Source organism: Cervus canadensis, chromosome 24, assembly GCF_019320065.1.
Source record: "Cervus canadensis isolate Bull #8, Minnesota chromosome 24, ASM1932006v1, whole genome shotgun sequence".
Classification (NCBI taxonomy): Eukaryota; Metazoa; Chordata; class Mammalia; order Artiodactyla; family Cervidae; genus Cervus; species Cervus canadensis.
Window position 1 is genome coordinate 314,924 of NC_057409.1, and position 17,833 is coordinate 332,756.

Genomic DNA, 17,833 nt, shown 5'->3' on the forward strand with positions numbered 1-17,833 from the left:
ACTTTCTCAGGGTAGGTCCAATGAAAGGCATTCATTCGCAGCTCCAAATGAGGTTCACTCATCCTTCCCACACAAAACTGGCCTTGAGAGCAAAATAAGACCAGATAGACCAGATTAACCGACAACCCTACCTCATGGCTTCTTTTGTGTGGGTACCTCTCTGTGGTAGTGAGAAGCTTGAGTTGGTGTGTGTGCAGGGGGGTGGGAGAGATGAATTTTGCTGGTAAGACCCAAGCTGGGTCTTGGGAAGCAGACCGAGCCTTTGGTGAACAGAGCTGTCACTACGGTAGTGTGTGAAGTGACTGACCTTGACAGCAAGAGTCAGAGGTCAAGAGAATGATTTGGAGAGCCATTTCCCAGAACATCATACTAGCATCTGAATCAGAAAATCTACCAGGCACAAGAAGCTAAGCTGGTACTTATAACTTAGGAGGCAGGAATCTCTTTAAAGGAAAACTACTGGAGTTATAATTCAGCTGTGTGTATCTCTAAACTGGTTTGATTTTATAGGTAAAACTTTGTGAGTAGAACAAGAAAGGTATGTTTCATGGTTTTATGGTTTGAGGAAGGGGGAGAAAAAAGGAAAATTGAGAAGAACACAATTTATGAATATAAAGTCTGTTGTAGGCTATAAACACCTTGAAGACAAATAACTATTCAGAATGGTCTCCAAAGTATAAAGTCAGGACCACAGAGGTTCTGTTTGGAACGGATAGATCAGCTTCTCTTCAGCTGATGAAAATGTTTCCAATTTAACTTCAACACGGCCAATAATAATTATGCCGAAATTACTTAATATTTAGATGTCCAGGGAAGATACAAAACTATAATGCTCATTTTAAAGAACAGAACTTTAGATATAAATTTACTCTTTGGCAAAGTCACTACAAAACCCCTGAACTCATGTTTTCCAAGACTTGGTTCCAGCCAACTGTGCTCCTTAATTCGTTCTAAAGTAGGGATTTAAATTGGTCACCGAGGACATGGTACTGGATGCAGAGGACCTGAACTCGTCCAGATGTGGCTTTCCACAGGACCTCTGCCAGCACAGCCCTCCTCACGCTGGGCGAAAGGGCCTCCTAGAGGAGGAAGGGGCGAAAGAGCCCCCTAGAGGGGAAGGGGCGAAAGGGCCCCCTAGAGGAGGAAGGCGCGAAAGGGCCCCCTAGAGGAGGAAGGGGCGAAAGAGCCTCCTAGAGGAGGAAGGGGAGAATGGAGAGGGGTGTCCTGTATTCAGCCTCAGTCTTAGTATGTGCTATATTTAGTATAGTGCTGAAATGATCCATTTAGAGCCTCCCAATAAGGTAAGTGTTATTATATTGAGCCTAGAGGACAGGAACTTTTCTTATGAAAATGCTTGTGGAACTGAACCCATTCATGGAAGCCAAATGGTTGTGGATCCCTCAGGGGTTGGGATGAGACCTAGCTCCAATCAGTCACAACTTCCCGGGAGGCCTTTCACTGGGGGAAAGGCCAAACGCTTCTTTGGCTGCTCCCCTCACACTCCTTTTTTTTTTTTTTTTTGCTTTTCCTATTTTATTCTTCAATTGTAGCATGGTCAAAGAGTTATTAATTGATATCAAAATAACTCACTAATATTAGACAAAGCTAAAGCTTGTCTGGATCTCAAGCTTCAGGGCACACATTTTCATTATTGCTATTATACCCACATTTTTAACAACATCACCCATCGGGTCACTTACAGAACATCCAAAACAAGAGGGGCTTTTGTAATGGGCATGAGAAAATTTTAGATCCTGTATAACTATATATGCTATGGCTTCCCCGGTAGCTCAGCTGGTAAAGAATCTGCCTGCAATGCGGGAGACCTGGGTTCTATCCCTGGGATGGGAAGATCCCCTGGAGAAGGGAAAGGCTACCCACTCCAGTATTCTGGCCTGGAGAATTCCATGGACTCCGTAGTCCACGGGGTCGCAAAGAGTCAGACACGACTGAGCAACTTTCACTTCCTCACTCATAACTGTATGTGCTATAGGCAAGAATAAAAAGAAATTCCCAGTTGGCACTGTTTTCACTTCTAAACAAACCTACATGAAAGACCACTTGATAAATAGGGCAGCACTTATCAGCTAAAAATTAACATGAAAACCAGTAACAGTTCCTTGTTTCTATTTCAAGTAGTCTTTTGATTCAATTTCTAGGGAAGGAGACAAGGTCCAGAATCTGAATTTAATCTGATAACTTGTTAATTGCAGTTCTGATGGTGGGAGTGTGTGCCCTTTTAAGTGGCTCTGTTTAGAAGTGAAAACAATGCTGCTAGTCATAGTTTCTGGCCTGGTATCAAAACAGGAAAATCTTAGTCAGGCAGGAGAGAGCTAAACTGAGATATGGTATGAACGTATTTCTTCTCTCCCATGGAGGACCAGAGTTTACCCAGGTCTGTGCTACATAAATTCCTCCACTCTTCTCTCCAACAAGAGAAGGTGCACCTCATGAAAGCATGTATTCTGGAAAAATCCCAGGATCTGAACTTCACAAACAAACAGAAAGGACGCTCCTCTCCTAGGGGAGCCCACTGGCTCTCTTCTCGTTCACACCCCCGGGACCACCTCAGCTCGCTGCTGCTCACACCTACAGCTGCAGTGCTCAGAACAGCACTGGGCACAAATACTCCATCAATGGGCTTCCCTGGTGGCTCAGACGGTAAAGCGTCTGCCTGCAGTGCGGGAGACCCAGGTTCAATCCCTGGGTCAGGAAGATACCCTGGAGAAGGAAATGGCACCCCACTCCAGTACTCTTGCCTAGAAAATTCCATGGACAGAGGAGCCTGGTAGGCTACAGCCCATGGGGTTGCAAAGAGTCGGACACGACTGAGCGACTTCATTTTCACTTTCACTCATAATAAAGGCATGAAAATGAACAAACAAAGAAATGAATGCAGTCACTTTTCAAGCTTTGGGAACTCAAGGATAACTTATGACCGACCACTCTACTTCTTACCTAGTAACCTGTAAACACATATATAAAGGTGTCTGCTCAATCAGCTTGTACATCCCCACTCCATCTGTGTGTTGTGTTGTATATAATATGAACAAAAACTATGAAAGGTAGATAGTACCATGTCTACCTTAAAGGTGAGGCAAGTGAAATGTTAAACAACCTAAGGTCATCCAGTTGCTAAGCAACCTTAGTGTGAAGAGATCAGATGCAAACCTGTTTGCTCGGCACAAAAGCCGCACTCTTAACAGTACTGCCAACAAACTTCCCTCCCTCCAACAAGATGTTCCTTCCATTACTTCAGGTCATGTTCAGTTCAGTTCAGTCACTCAGTCATGTTCAACTCTGCGACCCCCTGAATCGCAGCACGCTAGGCCTCCCTATCTGTCACCAACTGCCGGAGTCTACCCAAACCCATGTCCATTGAGTCGGTGATGCCATCCAACCATCTCATCCTCTGTCGTCACCTTCTCCTCCTGCCTTCAATCTTTCCCAGCAGCAGGGTCTTTTCCAAGGATTCAGCTCTTTGCATCAGGTGGCCAAATTATTGGAGTTTCAGCTTCAGCAACAATCCTCCCAATGAACACCCAGGACTGATCTGTAGGATGGACTGGTTGGATCTCCTTGCAGTCCAAGGGACTCTGAAGAGTCTTCTCCAACACCACAGTTCAAAAGCATCAATTTTTCTGCACCCAACTTTCTTTATAGTCCAACTCTCACATCATTAGGCCCTAATAATACATATACCTTTACCACTAGCTGAGTGGTCTTCCCTCCTCAAACCTCTAAAATACTTAGTTATATCATCATATCCTCCTACTTAGAGCAGGACTAAGTGAATAGAGAACTCTCTGGGTACTGACTGTGTCTAGAATATTCCTTAACAATGACAAGGAGATCTTAAGTAAGAAATGAGTGCATATGTCCATAAACTTATATAAGAATGTTGACTCCAGCTACATTCAAAGTGGAAATATCCCAAGTAGCCATCAACAGAAGAACAGGTTCAAAAAAAAGGTGCTGTATTCATGTTATGGAACACTCAGAGCAATGAAAAGGAACAAACCACGGATAGATGCAGCCTATGCATGAATCCAAAAAAAAAAAAAAACCCCAAGCTGAATCTCAAAAAATATCTCTTAGAAGTCAGAACGGTGGTTACCTCTGTGGGGAGTGTTACTGACAGGAAAAGGACACAATGGAATTTTATGAAGTGATGGAATTATTTCGCATCTTGCTCTAGGTGATGATCACATGGCTGTATATGTGAGTGGGGCACTTAAGATCTGTTCATTTTCCTACATGTAAATTGTCTCAATGTATTAAGAAAGAAAAAATGGCTGATGTTGAAGCTAATGTCACACTACTGCCCCTTGGCATCACCCACTACTTTCACCAGTAAATAGAAACACCAGCCATCCACTGTCAAAGAGTTAGAATTCATTATGTGAGGTGTCTGACAACACATTCCTCACTTAATATCTAATCACACTGTAATATATAGAGAGTGATTAGATATTATTTATATATATATATATAAAATAGCAAGAGACATTTTAGGACTGGGCAATGGGGTTTCAGAAAGCTTGCTAAAATTGGAAGAGGATGCAAAAAAGGAACACAGTGTAAAAGTCAATAAACCACATACAAAATCTATAGCCCATAATCACTTTCAAGAGAACTATGGAAAAGAGAATTATCAGGGAAACTACTGTTGCCAACCAGGGTTCTTGGCCTTCCTCAATCAACAGAAGCTGACTGGAGACCAGACAAGAAATTCAGGCCAGACTTTGCCGGGGCCCTGATGAAGCGGGTGGGCTGGGAACAAACAACAGGCTCCCCTCTTGCCCCCTGGCTAAGGGTGGGCCGGGGGAGCTCACTTCTTCTGGGGGTGAGGGTAGGGGTGTCCAGGGCCTGGCCGGAGGGGCGGCTTGTGTCCTGCCTGCCCTGCTGCTGCTGCGAGCCGGGGGCACGCTCAGCACCCTGTTGCTGCTCCCACTCCCTACGTTGCTCCTGGCTCTTCAGAAGCAGCGGCGGGTTTGTTTTTTGGGGTTTTTTTTTTTTTTGGTTTTTCTGCAGCTTTTGTCCAGAGTTTGCTCCAGCTGAGCATGCAGTTATTTTTAGTTAGTCCCACACAGTCTCTTTGTGCTTCATTGCTGGAGGAGAGGTTTGTCCTGGCGCAAGCACCACAGCAAAGCGAACCAGGTCCCAGCCTGTCTCACTACCTCTTTGATAAGCAGAATCAATTAAAGTTCAAGAGTCCATCTCCCAGAGAAAAGATGAGAGGTAGATTCTGAGCTTTGAAAGGATGGTTTCCCAGAATTCAGGTTGATATTTTTAAGTTAATAAATGACCAAACAGTGCTCTCACCTGCCTAGGAAGAGCACCCTGTAGATTCTTTACAAAATCTCAAGGTACTAGGACTTGGAAAACTTGAGAAACTGGCCTGATCCTGGATTGCACAGAGAATAAACAGCCAAACCAGTGTGTATGGGGCGCGAGTTGGTACAGAGCACTGCTGAGTGTCCTGGAAACCAACAGGGTCATTCATGGGGAAGGAGTGAGAAGGACTCAAGGACAATACCTTTTGTGTTCCCCCATATAGGACTAGCTCTCTAACATTTCATTCAGGACATAATGTTAATAAATCACACAAAATGAAATTTACTGTGGCCATAAAACATGAAATGCTGTTGTGGGAGGTGAAGGGGGCGGGGCAGGGATTATGTGGCTACCGACAGTAACAGAAACATGAGATGGTCTGAAAGTTTTACTGCACAAGGAATCCAAGAGCAACCAAAAACTGCTTGTCAAGATAGCACGCATGATACATGATAGCTCAGGAGTCTAAGGAAAGTCACTGCTTATTCTCAATGACACTCTGAACTTCTATCTAAAATAAGGGGGGAAAAAAATTAGAGGGTTTTAAGAAAACAGAAAAGGCTCATGGATTGGACCAAATGAAAAAGTTGAAGGATGTAGAATTTCCAACGTGGAAGACATAAACTAAGGACAGACTTTAATATATTTTGGTAATCAAGAAAAGATTCACAGGGAAGAACTAATTGGGATTTCTTCACAAAGGAAATATTTAAATAGTGAAATCAATGACTTGTTTTTAAGACTGAGAATAGAGGTTTGAAGTGTATCTGAAAGGCATGAAACAGCATCCTCTTGCTACGATACCTGCCAGTTGGTAAGCATCCACTTCTCCCCCATCTCCATAGACGGGTATCTCAGAACACATCTGCACATCATGTTGATTTTAAAAAACGCATCAAGTGTTCAGATGCAGACGTGAAAAGTGAGGTCGCTCAGTCGTGTCCGACTCTCTGCAACCCCATGGACTGTGGCCTACCAGGTTCCTCCGTCCGTGGGATTTTCCAGGCAAGAATACTGGAGTGGGTTGCCATTTCCTTCTCCAGGAGATCTTCCCAACCCAGGGACTGAACCCGGGTCTCCTGCATTATAGGCAGATGCTTTACCGTCTGAGCCACCAGGGAAGTCAAAAAGCAGAACCCAATGCCTGTGAGTACACTTACATATTTTATTCTAAAAAAATTCTATACCTAGCTATTTCAATGTCAGCACTGACATCTGGAACCTAAGGCAAGGGAAGTGTTGGGTGATCTTCACCAGAACAGAGTCTCTGTCAGCTGTTTTGGTTATACCTGGTGCTAGGTACCCCAGATACTTTTCTTTCTTGGTGATATTACCACAGGCTTAGGGAAGGGCAGTAAAAAACTAGACACAGAACAGAAAGCTTCATCAATGGATGCAAGAACCGTATGTGTATCATTTTTAAGGTATCACACAGAAGAGAAACAATGACAGTCTGGGCAGTTATTTCTGGACAGTTCCAGCACTTTCCAGCTTCTAAGGATATTCTGGCCTTCCTAAAGACATCTGATATGACCATTATTTTTCTTTTTCCTGCCCCTGACTTCAAAAGTAAACTAGCTGTTCTGCAAGATTACTCATTGATTTTGTAAGATGTGATTTTTTTTCTCTTGGGGAACAGTCCTAAAGAAACAAAATTATTTCCCAAAGAGCTTCTGACTCTGGATAGCTGGAAGGATCTTGATTTTATACGCTCATAATATAATGTCATTTTATAAGGTCATAATATAAAACAGAGATTCCGATTCCGTCTTCAGCAAACTCCAGCCTGCCACCAAAAAATTTAAAAAGGCAAATCATGTTGATATTTTAAAATCCTCTATGCTATGAAAAGGTTTCTGCACGGACACACCCGCTGCTCACCATCCTTTCCTGACTCTGATGATAGACATAATGGCCAAAAGGTTATTATTGTGTTAACAATATTTGCCATTTCCTTCTCCAGGGGATCTTCCCGACCCAGGGATCAAACCTGGGTCTCCAACATTGCAGGCAGATGCTTTAACCTCTGAGCCACCAGGGAAGCTTAATAAACACTACCTCAAGCCAAATGATAAGGTTAACACCAACAGTGATAAAGCATGTTGACAGTATGTACCCATGATGGGATATGATGCAAAGGGCACTGCACTAGAGTCTTCCTCTCCCCAGTCCGTAACTCTAGTCTAATCGTAAGAGAAACATCAGATAAACCGAAACTGAATGACAGTCCTCAAAATATCTGACAGCAGCTCCAACACTGTCAAGATCATCAAACAAGGAAGTCTGGGGAACTTGTCACAGCCAAGAGGAATAAAGACTAAATGTAATGTATCCTGGAACAGAAAAAGGACATTAGAATAAAAAAATTAAAGAAATCTGAATAAAGTACAGATTCTAGTTAATAAAATAATATATCAGTATTGGTTCATTAATTGTGATAAATGTACTAGATGTTAACAGGAAAAACTAGGTGTGAGAACTCTGAAACTTAAAAGTCCATTTACAAAGTAAAATTGAGTGGGGTGGGAGGTGGGAGGGGTGTTCAAGAGGGAGGGGGTGTGTGTACACCTGTGACCCATGCTGACGTACGGCAGAGACCAGCACAATACAGTAAACCAAATATCCCTCAATTAAAAATAAATAAAAAACAAAAGTGACTTGATAATGTGAAACTAGTAAACTACAGAAAAATACAAAACTACTCAGAGCATGTTACAGTATGAAGAAACACAGACTTTAGAGCCAAAAGCCCTGTGTTTCAGTCACTGCTCCAACACTTACTGGCTGTGTGATCTTAGGCAAGTTATTAGCTGAGTCTCTGAGCTTCAGCTTCCTCACCTGCAAGATGGGGATAACAGCAGTGCCAACCTAGCTGGGTTGGTCTGAAAGTCAGACAGGATGTATGAAGAGTCTGGGGCAGCAAATACCCCACTTCCAAACCCGTTTCCACAACCATCTCCTCGGAAGGTCAGCTGCTCTCGGCTAGGTCGCTAAGTCGCTTCAGTCATGTCCGACTCTTCGCGACCCTGTGAACTGTAGACAGCCTGCTAGGCCCCTCTGCCCATGAGATTCTCCAGGGAAGAAAACTGGAGGGGTAGCCATCCCTCTTCCACTGACTAGGCTCACAGGTAGCTGTTTCTAGAAAGCAGTCGCTCAGACAGCACGGAGTGGCCGTTCTTAAGAACAGTCAGGGAGTCCAGTTTGGCACACACCCACCGAACAGACTGTGATAACAAAGTGAGATCACAGTTTGCCCAGTAAGAAAGCAAGAGATTTCACAGCGATCCAGGCTTTCCAAATTCAGCTAGGTTTGGAATCAACTGGGACGTTTTCTTTTTAAAATGCAGATCTACCACTCTATCCCCAACCCCCTGAGATTAGGTGAGTGACTCTGTTATGAGGCTGAGGAATCTAGAATTTTACTAAGTTTCCCAGGTGATCTGCTGCGTGGTTTTACAAACAGTGGTCTTATCTTTTCCTCTTTACACAGGGAAGGAAATTGAGGCCCAGAGAATGCAGACATGATTAACTTCAAAGGCTTGCAGCTCCAGAGCAGCAAGTCCAAGATTAGAACCGGCATAGAGTTTGTGTACACTAGATGGAGGTGAAGACCACGATACGTTTTTCTAAAACCAAGGGTCTGAACCACAGGGCAGCATTTTGGATTTCATGTGTGGCTGAAAGGGAAGAAACTGGAGGGGTAGGGTGGGGAATTCTTGGGAAAGAAGATTCTATGGGGAGAATGTGATAGGAAAATCAACTGTGCCCAGGCCTAGAGTTGACAGGCTGTGCTTTATGACATCATAGGGCTTCCCTTGTGGCTCAGATGGTAAAGAATCTGCTTGCAATGTGGGAGACCCAGGTTCGATCCTTGGGTGGGGAAGATGCCCTGGAGGAGGGCATGGCAGCCCACTCCAGGATTCCTTCCTAGAGAATTCCATGGACAGAGGAGCCTGGCGAGTTTACAGTCCATGCGGTCACAAAGAGTCAACACAATTGAGTGACTAACACTTTCACTTCCTATGATATCATATATTAAACAGATGCCAAAATGAGCCTCAGTATGAATAAAGGGTATTTTAGAAAGAATGGTTTAAACACTAGTCTTTTGAAGTATCTGTCCTAAGAACTGCTCATTTGCTTTGGGAACTGAACACAGGCTGAGTCAAACAAAACCAATTAAGAATGAAGGTTACCTTAATACAATACCAGAAGGTGAGACATTCAACTTCCTAGAACCACCTGGCAAAGACTACAATGAATATAATTGTACATTGAGAATCACTGGCCAGGATTTCCAACGGCTCTGTTCTCTTCCACCCTTAATTATTTTATCTGAGTGATAAAGCGGTCAAGAGAGAACTTCCACCCATTCCCACATCTAGCCACCCACCAGCATCTGTTATCATAGACTCCTTGCTCCACAGATAAAGAGTCAATGCTCCTGTCCGCAGTCAACCCTTCCACCTGCAGAGTAGACTCTGTTTTGTCACTATTTTAAGACACTGTCCTCGCAATTATTTCTTCCTCTCTATCCGAATCAGTTCCTCTCTCTAGATTCCCATCAGCATATAAACATGCTATAACTGCCATCTTTTAAAAAAAATCCTCTCAATTCTACATTAATTTCTACTCAGCACCCCACTTTCCAGCTCTCTTTTATAGCAACACTCTTAAAAAAACTAATGGCCTGTTCATATTGTCTTCAGCTCCTCTCTTCCCATTCTCTTAAAACCACTCCGAACAGGCTTTCATTCCTGCCTCTCACTAAAGACTCTTGGCTACGTTCAAAGCCAAGTCTCAGTCATTATATGACTTGACCTCTTAGCTACATAAGACACGGCTGATGATTTCCTCCTCTCCTGGAAAGGAAACATGTGCACGTAGGGTAGCTCCCAAGACGCCACACTCCCCTGATAGTCTCATCCTGACTCCTCCTCTTTCACACTCCACATCCAAACTGTGGACTCGATCCAATGCAGCCAACTTTTATCCTTCTGTTAATACCCTCATCCAAATCACCATTATTTCTTGCCTAGATTATTGCTACCATTTCTTAACTGATCTCATTTCTATACTTGTCCTCTTACAGTCTTCTCAGCAACCTAAATGACTAGCCATTTCACTGAAAGAATAGGACAAAGCCCACAGAGTTCTTGTAACAGCCAGAAAGCCGTGTATGTACGACACCCTCTCCTGCATTAATCTCTCTGAGTACCTCCTCCTTTGTACACTCCATTGCAGTCACAGAGGATTCCTCATCACCCCTTGACTGTCCCAGGCACACCTCCACTTCTGAGCCCTTGCCCTGGTAATCCCCTGTTTGGAATGCTCTTTCCTTAGATAAGCACGGTTCGCCCCCTGTCCCCATCAAGCCTTTGCTCTGCGGTCACCTTCTCCATGAGCTCTACCCTGATCCCCAGCGGCAGTCTCCCCTGCTCCTCATCCCCTTTACTATGCTATGGCTTCATTTCAAGAGCATTAATCATCTTCTACTATATCACATACTTGCCATTTTAAACATGTCTTCCCTTATTTGTGGCTCAGCTGGTAAAGAATCCGCCTGCAATGCGGGAGACCTGGGTTCGATCCCTGGATTGGGAAGACCCCCTGGAGAAGGGAAAGGCAACCCACTCCAGTATCCTGGCCTAGAAAATGCCATGCACAGTTCAGGGGGTCGTAAAGAGTCAGACACGACTGAGTGACTTTCACTTTCACTTTTCCCTTATTTGAATTTAATCTCCGTTGCTGCTGCTGCTAAGTCACTTCAGTTGTGTCCAACTCTGTGTGATCCCATAGACGGCAGCCCACCAGGCTCCCCCATCCCTGGGATTCTCCAGGCGAGAACACTGGAGTGGGGTGCCATTTCCTTCTCCAATGTGTGAAAGTGAAAAGTGAAAGTGAAGTCTCAGTCGTGTCCGACTCTTCGCAACCCCATGGACCGCAGCTTACCAGGCTCCTCCATCCACGGGATTTTCCAGGCAAGAGTACTGCAGTGGGGTGCCATTGCCTTCTCCTTAATCTCCATTAGGAGTAGGATTTTTGTCTGTTTTATTCACTCATGAATCCCCAGCATCTAAAGGAATACTGGGCACAGAGTAAGCAATCCATAGATATTTGCTGCATGAACAAAATGAAGAATTGCAGCAGAATTAACTGAGCAAGAGGGTTATGCCATCATTCAAGGCAAGTCAAACCCTCTACTTCAAATGCTAGACTCCCCATAACAATGAATTACTTGATACCACCACTTAAATGTTTAAAGAGATTTAAAAAAAAAAACCTCTTCCAAATATTTCTTCTGTTTTAGCAAATGGCCCCACTATCTACGTAAGTGTACATAAGTCAGCCTTGATTGCCCTTCTCACCCTCCCATATCTAATCCATCAAGAAGTCCCATCAATTTTAACATAAAAATTCAGCTCAAAAAAAAAAAAAGAAAAAAAAAAATTCAGCTCAGACTCGTTCACTTCTCTCTATCTCCACTGCTGTGACTCTAGTCCAAGCTATCACATGCTCTCACCAGTGCTATTCTGATAGCCTCCTATCTGTTCTCTCTGCTTCATCTTCTTGCCTTCCTTTAATCCATTTCTTAAATAGCAGCAGCAGTGTTCTTTAAAATGTATGTAGGATCACAATACCCTTGGCTCCCATCTACACCTCAGCTCTGTCAATGCCATGCCACCCCTTGCTCATTACGCTACATCCACAAGGGCTGCTTTCAGCTCCTCCAATACGTCCTGTTCTTCATACATGCCACTTTCACCTCCCTCCACTCTGTATCTTTCATGTCTCAGCAGAAAAGGCTGTCTCCCTTTCTTATTTTACATCCCACTCCTCACTTCCTTTATGACTGTTTACCGTTTCTTCCCCATTACAGTGTAAGCTCCACGAAGGCAGGACTCACCTACCCTTATGTAAAAGGGAGGAGGCGGTACCTCGGTGGAAGTGTCGGAGAAGCACCACAGGTCTCTCTCAACTGTAAGAGCCGTCATTCCAGCACTCATCACCACCCCCCTCCCTCTAGATGCTCCCTCTTCCTGTCGTTTCAAAAGAAATGCAAGACAAGGTTTTGTTGACAAAACACATTATTTCCAACTGCTATGGACTGAACTGTGTCCTCCCCAAATCCATACGCTGAAGTCTGAATCTCAGTGTGATGGCGTATGAAGATGAGAGCTTTGGGAGATAATTCGGTTTATAAAAAAAGGAAGAGATACCAGAACTCACTCTCTGCTACGTGGACACAGAGCAAGCTGCCTGGTTCTCTGACAGCCAGGAAAAGAGCCTTCACCAGCACCCGGATCTCGGACTCCTAGCCTCCAGAATGTGAGAAGTAAGTTTCTGGGGTTGAAGCCCCCCAGACTACGGTGTTTTGTTATGGCAGCCTGCGCCAGGACACCAACCACACTGAGACGCTCCAGTCTCATGCGCAACATCACCAACCACAGGTGAAAAGACGCCTGAGACAGCGGTGTTCCGTGTCAAGACTCTGCTCCCAATCCACACTGCTCCACTGTCTGCCTGATGCTCTTTTCCAAAGAGCTACACTTGAAGACTGAACATGGCTAAAACCATCACTCTAGACACCCTTCATCTGCAGATACTCAGACGCTGGAAGACTTCGCATCTGGTACCAAAGGGCAGTAGGCAGCACGCTCCCCTCGGGCACCATCTGACCTACCCACCTCCAAGTGCTCAAATGGGTGAGTCAGGGACACCAAGACATACCAACAACTGTCTCTTATTCAGAAAGAATCACTGATGTTTGGTTGCCTCAGGCAATCTTCCCATGGGATTTCTGCCTAAATGAGAATCTCGTATGCTTCTGTGTGAGTGCGCTCAGTGCTGTCTGACTCTCTGACCCCGTGGACAGTAGCCGGCCAGGCTCCTCTGTCCATGGGGTTCTCCAGACAAGAATACTGGAGTAGGTTGCGATTTCTTCCTCCAGAGGATCTTCCCAACCCAGGGATCGAACCCACATCTCTTGCATCTCCTGCACTGGCAGGCTGATTTTTTACCACGGTGCCACCTGGGAAGCTGAGAATCTCATAGGACTCTTAATTAAACTACTGTTTTGTTTTGTTTTTTAATTTAAACTAGACATTTCAAAAAGCTCAGTCTTCACCACCCACCCCCCCAAAACTAGCCTCTAATTGTAGATTAGAGTGATGCAGAAACTAGATTATTTGAGATATTCTGTTAGAAAAGTACTTTTAAACTTTCAGGAGCCAAGATGTTTTATAAAAGGGAACAGTCCAACACTGTATTTTTTTTTAAAATTCAGATCAGTTATAAAATCTGCATTATAAAGACAGGTATTTCCCTGATACTTCTACCTTGGGGATTTCAAAGCATAGTCTTTAAACTCAGTAGTTGACAACAACAAAAATGCCATGTCTATCTTGTAAAGAAAAATAAGGAAAAATAAACAAAGCAGATGCCGATAGGCTATGAAGGTCCACAACTCCACACGTACAAGAAAGAGCAACACCCACGCCAAATTACCAAAGGCATAAAAGTGTTCATTTCTCAAGTCGTACTGGACTCTCTGCAACCCCATAGACTGTAGCCCCCTAGGCTCTTCTGTCCATGGGATCCTCCAGGCAAGAATACTAGACTGGGCAGCCAGTCTGTTCTCCAGGGAATGTTCCCGACCCAGGGAGTGAACCCAGGTCTCCTGCACTGCAGGCAGATTCTTTACCATCTGAGCCGCCAGGGAAGCCCCAAAGTCATAAAGCTTGGTTACGAAACAGAGACAGGCGGTATTGGTATTTTGTTACTGGGACATCATATGGGGCCTGGACAATAAGTACAATGGCAACAGGATGCTTAAGCTAGAAAAACCCTCTGCATTTTAGAATCCATGGTTCTAAGTATTAATCCATGCTGTGTTAAGTGCAACAGGGGTTACAAAGTGCTAGAAAAGGAAATGGTCCAGAGTACAAAGCTCTGAAGGCTCTAAAAGAGTCCTAATGTTCAAAAATTTTTTAAGATTAACACTTTTTCATCTTTCCAATAGTTTTAAAGAATTTCCTGCGTTCAAAACCCAGTTCCAGCTTTGAGCGCCTACAGTCACTACGTGCTTCTCTCCCATACTGTCTACTGCAGAGGGAAGAAACAGGGGCTTACAGCTTTGGGAAAGCAAAATGCAGCTTCTTCTCATAAAGAGATTCTAAGCGCCTGGCCTAGACATTCAGAGCAGTCATTACAGAAATAAAGGGAAACATAAAGCAGCTTTCTCAATTCACTTAAAAACAGAATCTTCTGATCTGCCTGCATACTTCTCCCAGAGAGATACAGTAACTTAGTCATAGTTACATGCAGAATTGGTGATTTTTGCCAGGAAATGAAACTCATGTCGCCTCACTCTTAGTCCAGTGCCCTTTCTAATATACCATGTTGCCTTCCATTTGGTGATCAAAGCAAGCAAGACCTAAATAAGTACGATGAATTGCAGCCCTCAAGGCCAAAAGAAGAATGTTTGGGAAAGGCTTGCCAACAAACCAAGCAGGGTGCTTTACACTCAGAGGACTCTATTCGTCCATCACCCGGGCCCCTCCGAGCTTCTAACTGTGCCTTTTCAAGCCACCCCGCTTTGTGAGTGCGGAAACAATCGTGTGTGTGTGTTTTTCTTCCCCAAGAAAGGTTAGGTCAAAAGAGAAAACGACCCGGCGGCTTTCTGCCCAGATTTTGGCGCAGTGGGACGATGAGGGGCTGTGCCGCCTGTGGGATCTTCCCACACTGCTGAGAAGTTAGGAGGGACCAGCAGAGGCATACTTCACACACTCCCCAAATACCTGAGCTGGCAACAACGAAAGACATTCACAGACCTCAGCCCTGGGACAACAGCTTCTGTCAGTCAACTGCAGTTCTCATGACTGTGCCGCTGTTACTTCACCTTCATACCAAAGAGCGCGTCACACCTGGACAAGCGCTTGAGAAAACCACACAGACGAGTTCACACAGCGGTGCAGCGAGTCTGGCAGGGTCCCAGCACTAATGATGAAGCATAACTCAGAAAAGACACAAAGACCTTACACAAGCACGTCGCTCGTGAGCGTTTACAAGCAGATTTGACAAAGGGCCTGGGGCCCAGTAATCTGTTCTTGAGACCAACACCAAAAGGGTCATGAGTTTCCGTGCAAGGGGAGTTTCCCTGTAAGGGGGCACAGAGCAGCATTTTCTCTCTTACCTGAAGCCAAAGGTCGGATCCACTCTTTGCTATTTAGGTCAAGTCTCCAGAGGTCATTGAAGGCAGCATTGCAACTGCTCTGGGTACAGCCTCCAAACACATACATAGACTGATTAGCATCATAATAGCACGCACCTAGAAAGAAAACAATTAATGAACAACTGGTGTCTAATTTTGAAGGTATTCTAGGACCTTAACTATAGTCCATGTCTTTCAAAGATCAATTATTTCACACATATCATAACTGCTACCAGGTACCAACCTTTCCATAACCAGCCTTGTGTCTTCAAGTTCATCAACACTACATTAACCTTTAAACCAAAACCAGAGAAAAGCTACGGAAATGTTATTTCTGAGCACACTAAGCAAGCTGACAATGATATTACATAAGACAGCATAATTCTAGCAAGAGCACATGAGAATTTAGATTCAGAGTGCTCAATAAGTGAAATGTCAGTGCAGCTCCATAATTAATCTGAATTTGCATCATTATCCTCGCGGGCTAGAAGAAGAGAGTCACTGCTAACAGAGGACTCAGTCCTCCCATTTCTCTCCACCACTCCTCTTATTGCTTTTGCTTTCAAATGAAATATGAAGAAACAAAACAATAAACAAGACTTTATATGAAAGAGAATGACAGAAAACAATTTTAATCAACGCCACAAAGTAACCACACACATGGAACCAATATAGCTTGGGGATCTCAGAGGTAGTATGGTCCCCAAACCACCAAGAGAAAAAACATGAAAGTCACTAAGCTCCTAGGTGTATCCAAAAGCCACCAAAGCTGACTGCTCGGTGCTGAATAGAAAACCAACGCAGGCAGTAACACATAAGAAGCACCAAGGTCGGCCTTGCCTGGTGGTATAGCGGATAGGAATCCGCCTGCCAATGCAGGAGACACGGGTTCAACCCCTGGTCCGGGAAGATTCCACACGCCTCAGGCAACTACAGCCCCAGCACCACGACTACTGAAACCTGCGAGATCCAGGGCCTGAGAGCCCCAGCTACTAAGCCCACACGCCCAGAGCCCTGCTCCACAAGAGAAGCCCACGCACAGCAACAGAGGCCCAGCACAACCAAAAGTAAACACATACTTTAAATAAGTACACGAAAAGCACCGAGGTCTCTAAGAAAAGCCTGTTTAACTAGGTGATTATATACACCTCACCAGCGGACACTGTCCTGAAGGCAAGAGTCAATGGCTGTGAGAGGGGCTGTTGCCCTAACACCAGGATGACCGGAGCCAGGGCCTGGACAAGACACGTGGAAGCTCAGCTCCGCCCCTGTGCTTCTCCCCAGAGAGCGCATGCAGCCTCTATCCTGTGGGAGAGATGGCCATGCTCCTCACAGCTCTGCATTCACCATCTTGGGTTTTAGGGAAAAGAGCAGAGCAAAACTTTTCATTCATTCCATGCATATCAGTGGGAAAACCAGACCTCTCAAAGTCAAACTAGGCTGAAACAGTTAAGCATCATGTAAAAGGAAGTGGAAAGGGAAAAGAAATTCGGAGGCTCGGCCCACAGGGGCAACAGGGCTCTGGTGCTCATCCAGCCCATCGGTAGGTCCAGCTCAGTCTAGTCCACCACTGGTTTTAAAATCTCTTCTGGACTCTAGCTCAGAAAAAGGGAAATGCTACTGCTATAATCACCTCTTGTGATACACAAACGCTCTGGGAATAACCCTCCTTTTTTATTTTTTCTAAACACAGCCCACTTGATAGGCCTTTAAAGGCTCTCTACACTAGGGAAGCCACATCTGAAAGTTGGATGAGCTAAGAGAAAATAAAAGCAATGTGCTCAGTCACTTATACCCCGTAGTCTCAGCCAGGGGAAGGAGTAAATCCGAAACATCTGACCTCTAACACTGCACAATAACAGAGCTACAGGCTTTTCAAATTAACAAAGAAATTAAAGAAACTAGAGATATGAAGAAATGAAATGCCGTTTAATCATCAACAGGCTCACATCTGCAAAATACTTAATTACTCCCAGAACTCAACCATGCTACGATGGAATATGAAGGGTAACATGATTTCACACTTTCCACTACTTTCTTTCTTTTTTATTTTCTGATGGTGCCATGCAGCTTGAGGGATCTCAGTTCCTTGACTAAGGATTGAACCCAGGCCCCTGCAGTAAAAGCATAAGAGTCATAACCACAGGGCTGCCAGGGAATTTCCCCACTGACTTTCTTTGCCTTGAAAATAACTTGCAATCCATATCTAAATCAGTTTTTACATTAACATCCCAATAAGAAAGGCTATTAAGGAGTGTAATCCTGGGAATTCCTTGGCAGTTC

General features: G+C 44.4%; 1 protein-coding gene across 2 annotated transcripts in view; it reads right to left on the bottom strand.

The window, feature by feature from the left end:
- The window catches only part of FBXO42 (F-box protein 42), a 113,222-nt gene that overhangs the window by 20,335 nt on the left and 75,054 nt on the right, over positions 1 to 17,833 (bottom strand). For both annotated transcript variants that reach the window (XM_043445891.1, XM_043445890.1), the window contains exon 4: positions 15,533 to 15,667. In XM_043445891.1, coding sequence (XP_043301826.1) covers positions 15,533 to 15,667 — 135 coding nt within the window. The remainder of the gene's footprint in view (positions 1 to 15,532; positions 15,668 to 17,833) is intronic.